We start from the raw sequence: 20,506 nt of genomic DNA, 5'->3' as shown, positions 1-20,506 counted from the left end.
ACATCTGACCGAGTAAAGTGCAGCTTGTGAAAGCTCACACCTCTCTGAATGAGTTGGTCTCTGATATCCTCCCTGCCCTACCTTCTTGAATAGTAAAAATAACTTTTATCTTTCAAAAAACAAAATATCCTTGCATTGTGGAGCTCTTTTTAGTTCAGGAATGTTTTTTGAAGTGGTTAAAATATGGAATTACATTACCCTATTCTATAATTTGGGCAACCTTTCTCTCCACCCCAATTAAATTTTTGGTCCTCCAGATAGACCTGGTAAGTTCCTGTTGGAAATGAGATTGCTAGGTGGTACCATTGAGGATCACATCCTCATTTTGCAAGACTTCTTGGTTTTGTATTCCCTTGGGAGAGTAAAGACTGGGGGGGGGGAATGGATGGACACTTCTAGATTATGGAAATACATGTAAACTTGAGGTTGTAGTTCTTTGCCTAATATAATGTTATGTTACTATTAATAACATATTTATATTCAGGGAAACTATTGTGATTGGCATGTATTAATAGACTTTATAGTAAAATGTCAATAAACCTGAGTATATTTTTCTAAAAGCTTTTCAACTTTGCATTAGTTTTGGTGGATACTGACCCTAGCGTAAAATGCTTGTCGATTCTTGCCAGCAGCCAGTTTAAATAGAGGTTAGTCTGATACTTGCAAAAATAGGGGGTCAAGTAGAAAAAATGGCTTCTTGTGAATGCTTATGCTCTGAACCATCTGAGAGTAGGGTGGGGACCCTCTCTCTTTTGTTTTAACTAAAGATATATTCATTATTCTTCCCAATCATTTTGAACAGATTCCCAGTGATTCAGGATCTTGTAACACTACTCTTGACATTTCCTCTGCATCAGTCTATTGGATTCCTATTCGTTTGTGCCCTGGGAATTGAAATATTAGTAAGTACTTGATTAGTATTATTAATAAAGTACTCAGCTAACTTATCTGCCTGAGAAAATGTCACTTGCCTATTTTTTGTCAATCTTATGTTGGAATTTCTATTAGGTTTTCAGCTTCTTCTACCGTTCTACACTCACTGTTGGTCTCATCATTTTTGCTGGCTGGCCAGTGATCACACAGCTATGGGCTCAAGCAAAGGTATGGATTTGGCCAAAATAATTCTGTCATTGGTTATCAGGATTGGACATCACAATCATTCTTTCTCTAAAGAAAGCATTGAGATGAGGAGTAATATTTAGGAAGGCAAGGTGATGCAGCTTTTTTTTTTTATCTATCGCCAAACCAAAGCAATAAGGCTGCTGAATAAGCTGAGTTGCCCTGACATTTAACTGACAGCTGATATTGGTTGTGGGGGATGGCTATGATGCATTTGGTAGTCACTGTCCTCGTCAGACAGGTTTCTTGAGAACACAAGATTTCTCCTGGAGTCTCCCCCATCACAGTTCTCCATGTCATGCTTTCATCCTACCTTCAGGATACCTGTAGTTGTCAGTATTTTGTGATACAATGTTTTATTAAGTCCTTGTGATGAAATCAATATAAATACTCATGTGCAGAAGTGTCAATAAAATGTAGCTGTTTTATAAACATTAAGGACCTCAAAGGGGTATGTATGATTGATTAGAGTACAGTAGATAATTTAGTTACAGTATTTACTGTAATCCAAGACAAGGTCTTCCCCCCCATGTAATATGGAAGCAAGACCTTTCATCTTTGACTTGAGTCCAGGGTGGGGTCAGGACCAGAACCACAGGTGCCGCTTCCTCACCCTGCCGACCACCTCAGCCCCCACCTCTCCCCCCAGTGCAGTGGCAGCAGCTCTGGCTGCAACTCGCAGTGCAGTGCCCACAGTGGTGGTGGCTAGAATAAAAATGTGCTTTGTGCCCCAGGTTGCAGCTGGGCTGGAGTCCTTCTAGGGCTGTGGGGAGGTGGGAAGAGGAGGAGGAGGCAGGGAATAGGCAGAGACAATGGAGGGGCATCTGGGGGTGGTCAGAGGCTGGGGGGGGGGTAGGCACCAGGAGGAGGACAGGTGCCATGGGGTGCAGGGGTGAAATCTGCTGCCAGCAGTAGCAAAATCCACTGCCACTCTAGAGAACTAAAATTCCCAGGGTGCCCCCCTGACACGCTGCTGCACTGCTGCTGATCGCTGGAGCCCACTAGTATAAATGGTGGGAGGAGCAACCAGGGCAGTAGCCCCAAGTGCTGCCCTTTCAGAACGACACAAAACTAGCCACCACCATAGCAGTGTCTGACTGTGTCACCATGTTCAGCATTGTGGCAGCCTTGTGCTTCCTTATGTGTCAAGGCTGCCCCATGCATGGAGCTGCCCTTCTACACCTCTGCTAGAGCCAGAAATTGCAAGTGGAGCAGCTATGTCTCTCATAAATGGAGGGGGGGGGGGGCACCAGAATTAAGGCAATGTCTGGTTCTTGTGCCCTGGTTGCCCACCCCTTCTTATGCTACTGCTGTAGAATACTTTGATGTGCCTGCAGCCTAGTACCAAGTGAAACATAAATAGTTTTCTCAAATCAAAATGTTAAATTCTCTCAGTTTTTGATGATTTCCTGCTATGGCTAAGTTAGAGATTGCTTAGAAAATGACTTGAGTAAATCATGTGGCTTTAATTTATGAACTAGAAAATATTACTGCCAGGTAAAATAGGGATGATTTATTAATTGTAGGATAATTCTTTTAACATTACACTTGTGTACAGGTCTCATATTTGCATTATCACTCCTCGCTGCCCTAAGATTATTTAGCAGGCTTAGGAAAGTACTTAGCATATGCATAACTCATTAACTCTCATTGCTTTCAGTATGACTTTATCAGTTGTCTAAATGCCTTCTTGAATTGGAACACCTTTCTAAATGAAGCCAAAGTGCTCTAATATAAATGACCCCATCAATTTTTTTCTGCTTATGTTATCTCTGATATATGCAGTCACTTTCTTTCACCCCTGGGGGCTGCCAATAGCTGCTATGCTGCAAGCTTAATATAGTATATATTGAAATGTTTTCTCCATTCAGTCAATTCTCTGTTCAAAATGACCTCCAAATATGCTGCTGTTCTGTTCCTTTGTTTTAGATAACAGCAGTAAGCTGGACTCTCTTATGTTGGCTTCTGGCAATGTTTCCCTTGATGCCTGTTGTCGGAAGAGAACCAAATATTTCTCTGGTGTAAGGGTAACATTTTTTTTTCTTTGCAACTTTTTATTTCTCAATTCACAGATGTAGGCTGAGTTTTGATATATGTGAGGAATTCTGTTGTTGAAAACTGGTTGAAACAGGTATTGAGATTCAGAATTTAAATGAGGTGATTATAGAGACTTCAGTTATTCACTAGTATGAATGAAAATGGACTTTTAATTTTCCAACAATAGTGTAACAAAAGCTGCATCCATTTACTCAGCACAGTGTTCTGTAATTTCATGTGGAGAAAAGCATTTTTCACTACAGACAAATTGCAAATTGTACGTGAAAATAAAGATCTTAATTAAAGGAAACTTTTTCATTTGGGTACAGACATGGTAAATAGCATTGACAAACATGAGAGAGCACATTTCTCTAAAACCCATTTACTTTGACAGTGTCTTTCTGAATTCCCATACCTAATTTTAAGTAATTTGAATAATAGTCTATAGTTAATGAATTTCTTATAGTAATGAGATGAACTTTTCCCCTGTTTCTTCATGTCTCCTGTTTCATATCTTTCTGGTTCACATTTCCTAATCCATTTCTTCTTTCGGTTCTCTGTCCAAGTACAGGTTGTGCTTTTCTTTCCTTTGTCACTTCCACCCACCCCTTTAGTCTCCCCCTATTTTCCTTCTGGTACATCTTCTCTCCGTGATCCACTCTTATTTCTTTTGCAGTCTTCCTGGTCATCTTTCAGGAGTTATCTTTTTCACCTGTCTAGTTTTCAGTACCACTAATTTGTCCAGCTTCGGTTCAGTTAGATAGCACATGATACTTAATGCAGAGAAATAAGAGGCTTGATTTGAACTTGACACTGCCTTTCACAGCCTCGCAGGAGGTATTGTACCTGGTGGAGACATTTAAGTACTGTGTGACCAGTGCATCACTAAAATACAGCTTTAGATCAATGATACATGATGTGTGGGTTGGGAGGAGAATGAAAAGCTATAATCTAAGGCTTTTCAGAACTATCGGTGCCCTGTTATAATTCCAACATTGGCCTTTCTATTTTAATCAATCCTAGCAATTTTTATACTAACTGGCCCAACCACTGCCCACCTGCTCGGGTTTTAATGTGGTGATCATCTCAGAAATACCCAAATGAGATATCTTTTTTGTCTTACGGCTGTTGTTTTGGCTGCATATACATATACCGTATATGCCTTGTCCCCAGTCCAAGCCTAATTTGTTGAATTACAATACACAAGCCATGATTGCATATCTTGGACTTTCCCATAAACATATTTTAACAGACCTGGAATGTTTTGTAGATATCTTTTTCATGGAGCCTTTGGAAAGTCTTGAAACAGTAATTTAACACAGAGGTAGCACGTTGCGGCACTTGATGGAGTAGGGATGGAAAAGAAAGTAAAATAGTAGTAGGTAAACTAGAGTGTCTGTGCAAACCAGGTACCTCTATTAAACATTTTTATATCTCCAGCAACACTAAATCCCAGGTCACTGAGCTCCTTCAGTAACTTATGCTGAGTAGCCCTCAGTGTAATTCTCATGTTGGTTATATATCAGTACATGAAAGTTACTACCAAGTTCAAATCAGATTCAGCAGACTTTTTATAGAGGATGTACTTATTCAGTTCTTGTTTTTTCATGAGTGCATATCACAGAAACCATACAGATACCTTTGACAATGCCTGCTGAGAGGCCAAAGAATTAATGGACGTGGGAATTATACCGTTTTAATGCTACCTGTGGTTCTTCCTACATCTAGGTTGAAGCAGAAGCATGCAGTGCATCTGCTCTCCCTCCCCACCCCCATACCTGCACATTCTATGCTTGCCAGTCTGGATCTTTTAATGAACACTGCATTCAGTTTTACAATGGTAAATAAAATGTGAAGACTATCACTATTTAAAAATAAATTATAAGTAGTAGCATTCCTCCTGTTAGAAATATAGTGTTAGACTACTGCTATTTCAAAACATTTGTGGTTATTTAAAGACAGTGTTTTGTTCATAGATTCACAGATTGTAGAGTCAGAAGGGACCACGAAGGATCATCGTGTCCAACCCTCTGCCCCAGGCAGGAAAGAGGACTGAGGTCAGATGACCCCAGCCAGGTGCCTATATCTATCCTTTTCTTGAAGAACTCCAAGTAGGGGATAGTACCACCTCTCTTGACAGCCTGTTCCAGTTTCTTGCCACCCTTACTGTGAAAAATGTCTTCCTAATGTCTAACCTGAATCTACTTTCCACTAGTTTGTACCCATTATTCCTAGTTACTCCTGGGGGTGCCCTGGTAAATAGTGCATCTCCAATTCTCTGCTGTCCTCCCTTGATAAACTTATTGGCGGCTACAAGGTCTCCCCTTAGACAACTCTTGTGAAGGCTGAAGAGATCCAGATCCCTCAGCTCCCCCTTGTAGGGTTTTGCACGGAGGCCACTAATCATACAAGTGGACCTCCTCGGAACCCTCTCCAATTTCTCCGCATCCATCTTGAAGTGCGGTGCCCAAAACTGGACACAGTACTCCAACTGTGGCCTGACCAATGCTGCATAGAGGGGGAGCATCACCTCCTTTGATCTGTTGGTCATGGATCTGCTAATGCACAATAAAGTGCAATTGGCTTTGTTAATGGCTTTGTTACACTGCCAGCTCTTGTTCATCTCGGAGTCAACTATGACTCCAAGATCCCTCTGAGCCGCTGAGTTGCTGAGGAGGTCATCCCCCAACCTATAGGTGTGCTGGGGATTCCTCCTCCCTAGCTGGAGTACCTTGCATTTGTCTTTGTTGAATTGCATCCTGTTTCATACTGCCCATTGATCCAACCTGTCCAGATCGGCCTGTATCCGCTCCCTCCCATTAGGTGTGTTAACTTTGCCCCGTAACTTGGTGTCATCTGCGAACTTGGACAGGGTGCTCTCCACATCCCTGTCCAAATCACTGATGAAGATATTAAATAACACCGGTCCACCACTGGGTTTTAATATGATGGCAAAACTTGAAACAAATTACTTTTAAACCACTGGGTTTTAATATGATGGCAAAACTTGAAACAAATTACTTTTAAACCACAGATATTTGTTGCCATTCAATTCAAGCACTTGCCAAGAAAGCAATTCAGAAAAAACTGAAAATGATGGGTGCTCGTCTTAATATGAAGAACAAGGCACATACACAAAACAAAAAACTGAGTAATTAGAGTGGAGGAAAGAAAAGGTTACAGTGACTTTTTGCCTATGACAGGGCTTCAAAAAACAACAAGACTAGTTTTCATTTTAATGAAGGTTATTCCTGTAGGTTTTCTAAAGGAGAGTTTTGTTGATATTTTATTTTATTTTATTTAACAGAACAGCAGCGGGTTTGTTGATTCTCCTTATATCTGTCTCCTCTCTTCCATCTCTTTGGAAAAGCAAAAATAAAAATGTGCATCACAAAGATCTGGCAATACTTCTTTTTCAGGTCAGTTACTAATTTTCAATACATCTGAATGTTTGCTTTGTTATATGTAAGTTGGTTTGTATTATATAAGGACCCAATCCTGCAGACCCTACCAAAAAAACAAAAATTGAGAATAGAAAAGTGATAAAAAATGAGAATTGTCTCATTGTCTTCCTTTTTCAGTGAAACTGTGCTCATGGTAAAAAAACATTTCTTAATATGGTAATATTTGCAGTACCAAATGTTCTTTCTCATTGTGGACACATTTCTTGATGTATATGTATTGCTACTCATGCATGTTTTGATGTGTTGTTCTTCAAGGGTAATGGCTTTCTCGCAGTCTGCAGGTATAACTGTCCAATATCAGGGACACACTATGGTCCAGAGAGTTTATCTTTTCCATTTCTGACTTGAAGTTGAAGACCAGCATGCATCTGTAACTGACTTCTTTATCTGAAGATTCTAAATCCTGTTCTTGTCTTATAACAAAATTGAGACTTTCCTTATATTTTCCTGAATTGTGTGACCATTACTTTCAAAATTGCATATTAATTAACCAATTATAGGTATGTTGTTACACTTTTAGTAATCATTTGCACATCTCTTTAACTTGAAATGTGTTAAACAAAGCATCCCCCCACCCCCAGGCTAAAATTTCAAAAGCAGTCCCTTTGTAAAACGTATCAGTAATGTCACAATTTCCTGCTTACCCAAAGGATGTGTTCAGTGCATCAGTTTGGAGGGGCTGAGCAGTACAAAAAAAAAAGGCCCCATACTGTAGAAAACAGGTGCCTAAAAGCCTGTGTAAGATATCTGCCTGTGTGTACAAATAATGGTTTTTACTTCTGTGGCTCAGTACCATAGAAAGAGCAGCCTTTCTAGTTCCACAGTTCAGTACTTTTTTAAAAAGCTAGTATTTCTGTCATCTAGCAGCTAGCAGAGCTTTTATGGGAGTATCTTTAAAATAAATGTTGCATGATCCTTAGCTCTGGGACCACAGCCTAATGAGGTAGCTCTTTGGTGCTTTTACGTTTTCCCATGGCGACGGACCTTGAGTCTGAAGGTAAAGGAGATGCCAGACTGTTCTTAAGTCAGTCAAGGGATTCAGGAAATTCTGTTTGCTTTCAAGATGCTTGATTGCATCAGCACGTTCTGTCTGGCTGTTCAGGGAAGGATGCACTTAATAGCAAGAAGTGCTAGGAGCTCAAAAGGAAAAGATTGCAAAAAGTTGCTGCTGTTCCTAGAAGATAAGAAGCACTTGCCTGTTAGAGCTAGATTTGGGGTTAGTTTTTCAGTGGAAACCTTTCATTGGAAAATGCTGATTTATTGAGACTAACTTTTTTCTCCCTCCCTGGGAATGTAGCAATTTTGACACAAGTTGTAGGGAAGGCTTCTCATTTCCAGGTTGGACTTTCTGGTGAGAATGAGGTTTGTCCTGGGATAGGCAATAGCTCACGGAGTGAAGCCATTCACCTGGGGTGGGAAAACCCAAGTCCCATTCCCTGCTCCAAGTCAGAACAGTTTTTTGAATATGGGCCTCCCGCATCCCAGGTATTTGTTCTATTTATCTGGTTTTCCTCTTACTACTTTATTGGCCATTACTAGTTCACTGAAGTACTTGCTTTAGCCAAAACAAAAATCCCTTCCTCATAAACAGGCTCCAGGGTGTGAGTCAAGATTCTTAGCTCCTCTGCTAACATCTTCTGTCATTCAGAGCTGACTGAATTAGATCAACAATGGAGAAGGCATCTGTTGTTCACTGAGAATAGCGGTTCTTCCATATCAGGACTCTTACCTGTTCAAGCACATCAGTGATTCATCCGAGAATGTTTAAGGAAGACCTCTGTCCTCATCCATGGTAGGGCCCAGCCTGAGAATAGTCTCTTACACTTTTGCCCAACTTTCTTGGCAGAGACTCTGTGAACCCCTTTGTGAGTCCACTGATTCATCTGATCTCAAGTTTTTCATGGTGACTACTGGTATTTCTGTCTTTTTTGTGAGATCTGCTCTTCCATGCCAGGAACCCATTAACTCCTCATAAGGGCAAGGCTGTTCTTTGTACAGTAGTTCCCATCAGTGTACTGAAATTTCCTTTGAATCAAGACATTTTCCTGTCCATCTTATGCCCTAACCCCCAAATGAGAGGAACAATAATCATACTCAGTTTAGTTTCATAGTTGTTAGAGGCTGGAAGGGACCTTACAGATCATTGGGTCCAGCCCTCGTGCATTTGGGCAGGAAAGACTGCTGGGATCAGATGACCCCAGCAAGATGGGCATCAAGATGTTTTTTTGAAGATTGACATGGTGGATGACTGTATCACCTCTCTGGGGAGCCTGTTCCAAGCCCTCGGCACTCGACTTGTAAAGAAGTTTTTCCTTATGTCTAGCCTGAAGCAATCTTCAGTCAGTTTGTGCCAATTATTTCTTGTCCTCTCCTGGGGAGCCTTGATGAATAGATGCTCCCCTAAGCCCTGATGTATGCCCCTGATATATTTATAGGCTGCCACCAAGTCCCCTCTGAGTAATCTCTTCTCCAGGCTGAACAGTCCTAAATCTTTCAGTCCCTTAGACTTTCATATTAATGCAGTACAATTCATATGTACCCAAGGTGAAAGTTAGACAATGTTGAATGTCCTTTTGATCATCCTCCAGGCACTCAGACAGGAGCTAAGAGCTTCAAAAGCTGTCTTGCTCAACTGAGCCAGGCCTTGTGTCAAGGAAACTTGCACAATAGCTGAAAGATCCTGCCTGGCAGGGAACAAGGTTAATTTCTTCTCCTTTTTCAGAAGAAAACCCAAACTCAGCAACTGGGTTTTGCAACTTAGTGGTGGTTGCACACTTGCTTGACTTCCTGTTGCTTGGCCCTTCTGGCAGTTTTTGGGAAAAGTCCCCAAACTGAAAAAATCTTAGTGGATTATCCCTCTTTGAGAGACAGGAGAGTCAAATAATTTTCTCGCAGATAGCTGTGTTTTCCATTTTAGTATGTCTTTTAATTCTTGTATAAGCTGCCAATGTGACCACTTTTTTCCTTTGCTGCTTAGGTTGGGACCTTAATAGAGAACACTACAATCTGGTCTTGCCTCTTGGCCCAAAAAAATTTCCTCCCTTACCAGTTAAATTGCTGGGGGCCCTTTAAGCCCTGGTATTCATGGTCCTCTGAGCCTTTCAGCAGCATAGGCTTTTGAGGCGAAGAGTCCACTGGAAATCTGCTTTACCTCTTTATCAGTGAGGGAATATTTGCAGTGCATGGGTTCTGGGGGTTTGCATCTCTGCTCTGTTGGAAAGATACTTCTGGATACTTGCCATCATCTGTGATAATAGGTTTAATGGGAGGAGGTTCTGGCAGCTTTCCCACTGTTGGGCAGAAAGACTATTGCCTATAGGTGGCAATGGTCATAGCATGCATTTCATTTCTAGAAGTATCCCTACTGTCACTGCATTCCCTGCCCCCCCCGCCCCCCCAGCAAGATAACTCCTGAAGACAAATCTGTGATCCCCTCCTGAGCCTGGTTCACACCTTGGTTTCCAGAGGCAGAAACTTGGGCTCAGATTGTGGGGAATAAATGTGAATTCTGTGTTTTGAAAATACGTTAATGTTCTTTATAGGACATAGTTTGGATTTAAGTTTCTGCACCTACAAATTGGAGCACTGACTACAGGATTAAAATGAATACGTCTTTGTTGTAAAAAAAATTGTGCTGTTCATAGAGAGGCAAAGAAATGAACTTTTGTGTGACAAAACCACTTGACACTGATTTTTCTTTTCTACAGAAACATCAGTTAGGTTTTTAGACCTACTTCTGTTTGACACAAGCCACTGTAAAGCTAGAAGGTGCTAATTACTCTCTCCATAGCCTGTAAAGATAAAAATTGCCAACAAAATCTAAGGTCGCTTTAGACGGTATTAAATCAGAAATGTCAATTGTAGTTGCACTTTGTTCCCTACTGAGAGTTGGGCTTTGTCTTTTTGCTGTTAAGATTTCTGCATTTGAAAAGTCAGTAAATATAAGACTTCAGCGATGGAGAGGGTTATTTATAGTTTATCAACCAGGCAGCTGCAGTGTTCACTATATTTCTGAATGCGGTGGTTTTCAACCTGTGGTCCATGGACTTCTAGAAGCCAGAAGACTGTCTAAGGGGTCTGTGAAAGATGACTATAATCAATCAAAAGTATGTGAATATGCACATTTACAATTCAGAGGGGTCTGCACCTCCGTTCAAAATTTGTAAAGGAGTCTACAAATGAAAAAAGGTTGAAAACTACTGTTTTAATGAATGAATGTTCGTTTATCACAATGTCACAACAGTTCTGTGTATGGCAGCCAATTTTGTTGGGGTACAGAAAGACTCTGAGAACCCTGAGTGGAAGCAGACAGTGATGGCGATCATTTTACAGATGGAGAACCTAAGATAATGTCTTAAGAGCACAGTAGATACCAATTTTGAAGCTGGGGATAGAGCCAAACAGTCTTTTGTCACAAGTCCTGTGTGCAGCTACTGCGCCACACTGTTTTTTGCATTGTTCCCTTCCTTCTGGCCATAAATCACTTGGTTGCTTAGTGGGGGGATTTGCATCACTGCAGACTAGTAACAGATACACAGATATAACCTGGAACTGGTCTGCTGCCCTCCCAGAGTATAAGGCAATGGTTCTCTACCTTTTTAGACGCAGGCTTCTGCCTTAGACTCAAGGCAACTCTCAGAAAATGCCAGCTCTTAGCTTTCACTGATTTCCTGAATACAGAAGAATAATAGAGCAAAGAACTCAGACCACAACAGGGCAGAATGATTTCGATACTATGAAATCTCTTGAGTTTATCTTGTGAATCATGTATAGGTGTTTATGGGGATATAGGTTGTAGCCATGTTGGTCTAGATATCGCCTCTTCCTCAAGAGTATAGTGTTTATATACCTAAATGTGATAACTTTGCCATGGCACCTTAGCTGAGAATCACTGATGTAAGACCTCTGCCTGTGTGCTTGAGTGCTGTTCAACCCCCATTGACAAACCCTAGAAAGTTGTAGAGAGTAAGATCACAGTTAAGCTGCAAATTTTAGGAAAAACCAAACACCAACTTTTAGTATGTACTCTTGGTTTACATTTTTTAAATTACCTTCACAAAGAAGAATGTTCTCCATTTTTTCATGGAAGCTGAAACTAGTCTGAATACTTCTGGATATTTACTTGGGTTTCTTCAGGAATTGGCATTGATGCTACCTTGAAGATCCTATTGTGGAACTTAGCAGCTTTGGCAGTCACTGTAAAACTGCATCCTTTCTGATTGCAGCATATACCTTATATAAAATAGTGCATGAAATTCAAATTCACCAGTGACAAGACAATAGCAGAGGTGATCTAGGGCGCTATAAGATTTCAAAGTTGGCTAAGAGATATTTTAAAGGGGGAGGACAGGTCAAAAAGTTGGTCAGAATCTTGCAAAAATATTCCAGCTTCCAGTGCTTAACTGAACTGCCCATCTGAGCTCTTTGGGGTTTAGCACTTATGCAGAAGTATGCTTTGTGTGTCCTTGTGGCCTAAACTTTAGAAATGATGAAAGTAAATAAGGCCTGCAGATGGCTTTTGAAAATCAGGCCTAAAAGTGATCTAGTATGAAGGCATATTCTTTAAAATTACCACCAGATGTCACTGTGTATGGAGTATGAAAGACAGATACTCAAAGAGGAAAGAAAAAAAATTGGGAACAATAAATACAAAGTCACAGTATCTTCATTATTAAGACAAGCAGATGGGAGTTTCTAGTATCATGTAAAATCTTGGTGCTTGTAAAGTGTCTAGCCCATTGTGCTGCCAAACCTAATTTTGCTTTTGGTCACCATCACAGTATTGTGAATGTATTATTATTTACAGTCTAGTTGAGGAAAAAAAAATCATAAGCTTTTGGTTCATGAACAGGGAAGTCTCCTTTTGCTAGGTTATAGAAGAATTTCCTTGCTGTGGTTGATTGTTGTATGACAGTGATTCAAGTGACATCAGCCTTAAAAGAAAAGCTAGTTCAAGAAAATAATTTTTTTCTAGCCTCTTACTTCTTTTTTTGCTAGCCATGCTTGTTTTAAAGCCTTTTAAAACATATTCCCAAATCAGTGCTGTGGATTTCACCAAGCACTTTTGAAACTTGTTGCATGTGTTCAAATATGAAGGTGAGTAAAGCTTTTTTTTCTTTTTTCCTAAGATTGGTAGGTAAAGTAAAAAAAGAAGAAGGAACTGGGGGCTTTTCTACCTTCTGTACAGAGAGAGGCTTGCAGGTAGTTTGCAAACCCTTCCTGCCTGCTTGCAAACGCTGGAAACCTTGCTTTCTACAGATCGCATGTGTTTTTCAGGGTGACAGGGAGACCAAAGTATTGTGTTTGCCTGCAGTGTGTTATTTGCTCACTATTGTTACCACAAGCCCAGTCATTGCCTTAGATTAACTGTTTTGTCTGGGTTTTTTTCTTTTACAGATGCTGAGCATAGCACTTTCAATTTATGTTGTGAACACTACTCACAGCAGTCTTCAGCACAAGCAGGGACTGCCTGTAATTAATCAAATTGTCAGTTGGACAATTCTAGGTAAGATCTTCTATCCAAATCCAGTTTTCAAATAACTTTCAGGTTGGAGGGAAGTGCGTGGGTCTCTGTTTTTACATTAAATCTTTCATTTTGTCCTTTGCTACATTTTTTTTTCTGAATGTTTACCAAAACATTTGAATGTAATGTGTCATCTTTCATCCTGCAAAAGCATTCTTTTTCTTTAATCCGTCAGTTGTTATTAAAAAACAAAACAGGTCCATTTCAGGGCTATTTTAGTAGATTTGTTTAAAGTGATTTCAAGGTTATAAATGTAAGGCCTCAATTGACAAGTAGTCTTTATATTCTGTTTTGAATATGCTGCATGTCTCTAATTTGCTTTTGGGGGAAATAAATACACAAATGTTCTTTTTGCTGACTTGCAGTTAAGAAAAAGCAATCTGAGTCTGTATGCAAAAGAACTAACACAGAAAACTGAAACACTGTTTCAGGAAAATGTCATCTGCTGTGATTTCAGTTTTAATTGAAACTTAGCAAGACTTTTGGAGTGTACCCATGCTGCTTAGAGCTTCCTTAGAAAGGATTTTTAGTCTGCAAACAGTAATAAATGTTAGCTATTAAAGGCCTGGGATCATTTTAAAGGAAAAAAAACAACACCAAACTAACTTTTGATGCCATTTTATCTTTAAGAATTTATGATTATTTACCCTAAGCAGTTATAGTTATCAACGGGAGTGTGAAATGTAGTACTTAGAAACCATTAGCCTTTCTATTCGGCAAATGACTTTTGTAGTCATGTCCTTAATGAATTTTAGATATCAGTAGTGTTTTGGCAGAGACGTATTCCAACTATTTGTTCTTGACTATGGTAATTTAGGAATTGCTTTCAGAAGTAAATATATCCCATGTAAGGCTTGATAACAACCTTTTGCTGAAGTTCAAGAACAAATATTTAAACTTGGTTTAATATTAGACTGTTGACCTTTATCTGATTACTTGCTGTTTTGTAGGGCATGTGAATTCAGATATTGGTAGACTTGCTTGAATTTAAAAATGAGCTTATTTCTTAATAAACAAGCTTCTGTCTGCATAAATGGTTGCACATAAGATTAATACAACTAAGCAAGATTAAAGGGAACATGTTTCTTTTAGAGTTTGTTCTTGGACACTTCACCACAGCGCTGTCCTGTTTTCCTCCTACAATAAGCCAACCTTGACTCTGCAGGAAGTAACTCCAGTCATTGGTGTCTACCTGCACAAATCTTAGTGAAAGGCTAGATACCCAGTTTTCCCTCTTGTTTTGAATATTTTTACACAAAGGACTAAAGAGAAAATTTTTTCAAAATGGGAGTTGAGTTGAAGAGAGGACATAGATGCCTAGAATTACAAGGGAAGTCATTCTGGAAATCTTTCCTCTTGTGCCCAGAGAAAGTTTGTAGAATTGCAACTTCAAATAAATAAATAAATTATACGTGGCAGAACTTGTGCCAGAGACATGTTCAATATTACAGTAGTACCTTTGCCTTCGTATCTGAAACAACCATTCAGTTCTATATGATGAAGTACCTGTGAGAGGGATTGTGGGCCACGGGCTGCAGCAGTTAGTTGCTGTTTTTGTAGCAAATTTAAACCCAAGAGCCATGGGGCTGAAGGATTAAGACCTCTAACAGGTCGTCATCACCTGTAGTCCTGAACCTGGCAACAGGTATGTCGCCATTAGTACACTTGCATGCACTGCAGCCTGTAGCAGGGCTATCCAGCTTGCAGCCCTGGGGCCTCATGTGGCCCACAAAGAGTTAATTTGTTACCCCAGACTCCTATACAGCCACTGTTCCCCCCATCGCTGTGGATGCAGCTGAAGCCTGGGTCTCTAGGTTTCCCCTCCCTCCTCTGGCTTCCACTTCCTGCCCTTGCTCCAGGGGATGAAGTGGTACAGCGTGGCCCAGAGTTCCCATGGTGCATGGCAGGGGTGGGCAAAATGTGCCCGGGGGCCAGATACGGCCCGCCAGGTCATTCTGTTCAGCCCGCGGGGCCCCTAAAAAATTTAGAAAATGAATATTTATCTGCCCTGGGCTGCCTGTTGTGTGGCCCTGGATGGCTTGCCAAAACTCAGTAAGCAGCCCTCTGCCCAAAATAATTGCCTGGCTTTGGTGCATGGTGTAGTGGGGGAACCCATGGCTGGGGAGGTAAAGGTGAGGTTGGGGCACCCACACAGCAGACTGCCCAGGGAGCCTATGGCTTATGCTGGTGCAGCCCACGAAGCATGCAGCCAATGGGGCGTGCGGCTCCCAGCCACTTAAAGTTGGACAGCCCTGGCCTGTAAGACAGCAGCCTGAATTGTATGCCCTTTCTCAGACTTACTGGCACTGTGAATGCACCAGACTTCTCCCATTATCACTTCTGCACAATTTGGGCTCATTTAACTCTCCTTCTGAGAAGGTCACTGGCAGAATAACCCCACTACTGGCTGAAATCTCACTTGAAGTACAAAGGAGAACCTAACCTTAACTAAGCAATTGCTGATACTCGTAGATGTTTCATTTCCTATTTCTGCTTCTTTTGTAGCACATGATGTATTTGCCAGTGAGTAGATCTGAAAGTGTGGAACTTTCTTGGAAAAAATGTTTGACTTAGGCCTACAATAGAACTGTAACTCCTCAGGAGCCTTTTTTCAAGACTTGAATTAATGTTCTATAAGTGGGAAAAATGACACGGGTTACAGTAGTAGTCCAGGGTGAAGCTGTACCTTTTACTTGCTGTGCCTTCCAATAGGTGCCCTTGTTTAGTGACAGGCATACACTTTCACTCCTGAGTGAAGTCCTGTGATCCACTCCTCTTCTAGATATGATTTACCAATCTTACTGGGTCCCCTGCTTACCAACTGCTACTTTCAGCTGCTCCAACTGGATTAGGCATCTGCTCTCTCTGGGAGCATGACATCAGTATAAAGTTGCGAAGACCAGAATGGCTTTTGTAAAACAAGTGCTTATTGTTAGAGGGAGAGAGCAGCAAAAGTCACAAACACCTATGCGGAGAGTGCTTTCCCTGAATGTAGCCATGTTCACCAGTTTTTATGTAGATCCCACTTAACTCCAAGCATTGGGGCTGTCTGCACTCTGACATTTGGACCTCTGGTCCACGTGCATCTGTCGGGTCACAGGGGGCACCTACACATGTGCCCAACACCTGCTCTGATGCATACTAATAAGTATGTTCCAGCAGCCTCAGGGTCACATGTATTCAGCAAATACAATCAGATGAGCTTTAATTGAAACACCCCTGCTGCCATTTTGAAGCACGGAACACTAAATACAGGAGGCACTGCGGGCACTTTAATTAGAGCAGCTCCTGAGAGCCACTCTAATTCAAATGCCCCCTCCACTCTGGAGCATGTCTAAAGATGCCAAGGTTGTCGTGTATCCATTTTAGAGTTCCTTAGTCCAAGAGTTTCCCACCCAAGAACCCCTTGAGGTTTTGAGCAGAACTCCTGACCCAGGTCAAATTGGTGCATACATTTGTTCTGAGTGGGTCAAAAGTGTTTCTTGCCTCCCCCTCCCTCCCCTTCCCCACTCTCCCCAACAGCAGTTTCATTGCCTTGTGCTGTCATGGGTAATATGAACAAATGATTCATTGCTGGGTTCTGGAAGACCTGCAGAGAGTTCCAGCTGGCAATAGCAGTTAGAGTTATGTAATAGCAGCTATGTGACAGTAGTAAACATGCAGAGGTACACACAATAGCCATAAAACAAATACAGATGTGTCCTCTGTTCCTTAAATTACACTGTTTGTTTTAGTTAAGTTAAAGAAAAAAATATTTTTATTTTAACCCAAATTTTCACAATTGGTAAGAAATCTGCCTTAGCCACTTCTAAATTTTGAAGAAATATTTTAGTAGTTATAAATATGACAAATAAACATACAAGAGGCATTGCAGAGGTCAGTAAGGCCCCTGCTACACGTTACATATATTACACAATTAACTGGTTAATTGCACAATAAAAGTACACTAGCACACGCGCAAAGATTGGCCACACATGCAAAGTAATTATCACAGAATTAACTGGTTAATCATGTAATAAATTTAGAATGGCTACATGTGCAAAGTAATTTTCACACCATAAAAAAATGTCCTCCCCGCTATACAAAGAGCCAGCTGGCTACAAAGTTAGTGCTTAAAAATGTAACAACTTTATAGCTGGTTTCTATCCAGCTTGAATTCAACATATAGGAGGGCCCTAAGAAATATTCAGATCCATTAATGACTAATATCTGATATAATGTCATGAATAGCAAGGTCCGGGAGAGGGATTCTCTCCTGACTTAAGATCGTGAGTAGGAATGATCATACCTGATGGGCTTAATGGGGACAGGTGCCGTGCTTATTTCCTTACCACCAGCTCTGACGAGCAGCTTTGCTGCAACTCCCTCTCGTTCTGGGCCTTCTTTAAGCTTAAAATGCCATTAGATGTAATGAATAACTGGATTCAACATTTGGTAGTGGACTGTGGGTTGTTTTTCCTCTCATGAAATTGTTTGGATGCTAACTTAAGTTCCCAAGATGAGACACCTAAAATTGATTCCGCATGTGCCACTACTGGCTTCCTTAAAATGTTCTTGTTTATGCTCATGCAAGAGGGGAAATTTACACGTAAACAGCAACAGTTTAATAATTGGATGCTTTCTGTAGCTCTTCCAAACTTTGGCAGATTTATTGAACTAATATGAAAGAGAATAGAGTTAGTTCAGTAAATGTTATGGAAAACTTTGATTAGCTTGTTTAAAACAAACTTCAGGAAACTGGCAGCAGGAAGTATGGTCTAGAGTGAATGTTCATAAATATTTGCAAATTAAATAAATGCAACATTTTATCTTTGTGTTCTTAATTAAGTAATAGATTTTCCATGCTTGTGGCAGTGACTTACAGTTTCATATTTATTGCAGCCTCCTCCTTGGTAGTGCCATTATTGAGCCCCACATTTCTCTTCCAGCGATTGCTCAGCATACTGCTCTCCTTGATGTCAACCTATCTGCTCCTCAGCACTGGGTGGGTACCTACTTCTTCTTACATTTTGATATGTTTTATATGAGACAAGATACATGTGCTGCTTGTATATGAAAATTTAAGAACTGTAGAAGTGTTTGAAATTGCATAGCTTATCTTTTCCATCAGCAGCATTTCCTTCCTATAATCCTCCTGGTATTACATACATTCCATTTCTCCAGAGTGCCTAGTGCATAAGCTGACAGAATGGTTTAGTTCTAGCCCCATGGGGTGGATGAATGGTGCATGGTTAGTCTAAAGGCTGGATCTCATATGGGGTCAGTCTCTGGGCCAAATCCTGCACTACCCCAATCCAGCTGTGCATTGCCCACTATCCCAATCTCGCACTGCCCCACGCTGCACTACCATGATCCAGCTGCATGCTGCCTGCCAATCAGATTTGCTCATGCCAGCATGATCTGGCATGCAGGGCCATGTTATCTGGCCTGCAGGGCTCCCCACAGGTCTGGAAATTTGGCAGTAGGAGAGACATAATTAACGCTGCTAGTTCTTCTCTGCCACCAAATTTCCAGACCCTGGGGGAGCCCCACAAGCAAATAATACAGCTCCATTGGCTGGGGTTTCAGTACCTCTGGCTTAGTAACATTCATACTTGCACCAAAATAAATTAATGTGCTTTTACATTTTTTTTTTTTGTTTTCTTGTCCAAGTTTTTGTGCAGACTACTTCTTAAATGCACTGCCCAGGATACAAAGAAATAAAGGGCATGTGTGTTGTTTAAAATTACATCTCCCTGCAGAAGAGAGTGATGGCTAAATCTGGTTGTGTAGAACAATGGGGGCCAACCTTTTTGGCAGGTGTGTCTCACATTAGCCCCCCACACTCCAATCACCTTTCCTGATCTGCTCTATCTGTCCTATCTTCTGCTTCTGTGCTGCCTGTCTCCTCCCTGATCTGCTTCATGCCATATGCAGAGGTTGCTTGCAGCACAGCACTTGTGGGACCCGTGTTGCAGGTTCATCACTATTGGTGTAGAGGGTTCTTAACGAGATTATACCAAGACTTTTTGCATTTCAATCTCTAGTGGGTTTGCAGAGACCCAGGCCTTTTCCTATTGAGCCAAGATGTCCATCTGGAGGATCTTGGCCGCATTCCTCTATACATCTTTCTCTCTGTCATCTCAGTCCCAGGTTTGTGAGAGCATGTGGGTCCAGTCTTTCATTTGTGGTTGCTGCTTGTCTGTTCTCAAACAGGCCTGAGGGAATAGTACTATGGTACCCAAAAGCTTTCCTGTGTCTACACCAACAATGCAGTTGGTCCAATAAAAATATCACGCACAAGAATTCTTGCTGCTTGCATAACTCCTGAACCATCATAGCAACATTACCTCAATGCTACTAGAAAAGTTTTGTTTCTGAACCCCCTAAAACCAGAACTATTTGGGTCCAGGCCTGAGAGAGGACACTGAAGGCTTTCCTCAGTCTGTACCAACTATATAGTTGGTCTAATAAAAGATGTCAGCCGCAAGAATTCTTGCTTCTCACAAACCTTTTTTAAGCATGTGTGAGATATGAGAAAGGGAGGTGAGGTTATATGTGAATTGTTTGATTTTTGTTTTGCTTTATTGGAAAATAAAACATTTTTCATTTGACAGATTAACACTGTTGGTTTTGACTAGTTTCCAAGGAAACACAGGCAGGGTTCAGCAGGACTCTGAATGGTTTTTTGCCAGCTCATCTTGTGAGCTGTTTCCTGACACTAGTTCCAGTGGTGACCCCTACCACATACACTCCCCCAGAGTGAGGGACTTGAAGCTTTCTGGTTCCCTATGGTGGAGCCACAGGTCTAGGATCCTCAATTTAACACAAGGTTCATAAAGGTTCTGCACTCCTAGTCTGCGTGAGGAAAGATTAATGAGGGAGATCTCCAGCAGCTGCAGAGTGATGGTGGTCTATCTCACCTAGCTATTAAAGACCTTCCGTGCATAAGCTGAACCTACCCTGATCACACAGCAGGTGATCCTGAAAGACCACAATGGCTAATTGCGGTGGCAACAGAGCAGATGAACCTATGCATTGCCCATTCACTTTGGCCCTGAAGGGTGCCGCATGGAACAGTGTTTTCCATACCATTACCTTAAGCGATCGGATATGTGTTGAAAACTCCATTTGCTTCACTTTATAACATAAATTATATTTTTAATGCCAGTACTATTGACTATGTAATTGTTGATTGTTATGGTGTAGAATTACAAGTATTCAACAAATGATTTTACTCTAGTTTGAAATTGTATTCCAGGGTGTGTATCTAATATCAATACTATATTATTGCTCATTTTATATATTTATTAATCCTTTGATGTTCCTTTTTTACTTCTAAAAAAATTTAAATATTTTTAAAAGCAACTAAAACTTTTCCAAG

General features: G+C 40.9%; 1 protein-coding gene across 8 annotated transcripts in view; it reads left to right on the top strand.

Annotated features, from left to right (window-relative positions):
* The window catches only part of PIGN (phosphatidylinositol glycan anchor biosynthesis class N), a 170,573-nt gene that overhangs the window by 119,186 nt on the left and 30,881 nt on the right, over nucleotides 1-20,506 (top strand). For 7 of the 8 annotated variants that reach the window (XR_009460852.1, XM_059724379.1, XM_059724376.1 and 4 more), the window contains exons 16-22: nucleotides 803-902; nucleotides 1,009-1,101; nucleotides 3,049-3,140; nucleotides 5,133-5,213; nucleotides 6,464-6,575; nucleotides 13,017-13,125; nucleotides 18,025-18,127. Coding sequence is in view for 7 of the 8 variants with exons in the window: in XM_059724379.1 (XP_059580362.1) it covers nucleotides 803-902; nucleotides 1,009-1,101; nucleotides 3,049-3,140; nucleotides 5,133-5,213; nucleotides 6,464-6,575; nucleotides 13,017-13,125; nucleotides 18,025-18,127 (690 nt within the window). In the remaining variant the exon portion in view is untranslated. The remainder of the gene's footprint in view (nucleotides 1-802; nucleotides 903-1,008; nucleotides 1,102-3,048; nucleotides 3,141-5,132; nucleotides 5,214-6,463; nucleotides 6,576-13,016; nucleotides 13,126-18,024; nucleotides 18,128-20,506) is intronic. The other variant, XM_006258414.4, reaches the window with a different exon arrangement.

Source organism: Alligator mississippiensis, chromosome 3 (genome assembly GCF_030867095.1).
Source record: "Alligator mississippiensis isolate rAllMis1 chromosome 3, rAllMis1, whole genome shotgun sequence".
In the NCBI taxonomy this organism is placed as follows: domain Eukaryota; kingdom Metazoa; phylum Chordata; order Crocodylia; family Alligatoridae; genus Alligator; species Alligator mississippiensis.
This window is presented reverse-complemented; position numbering and strand designations above follow the sequence as displayed.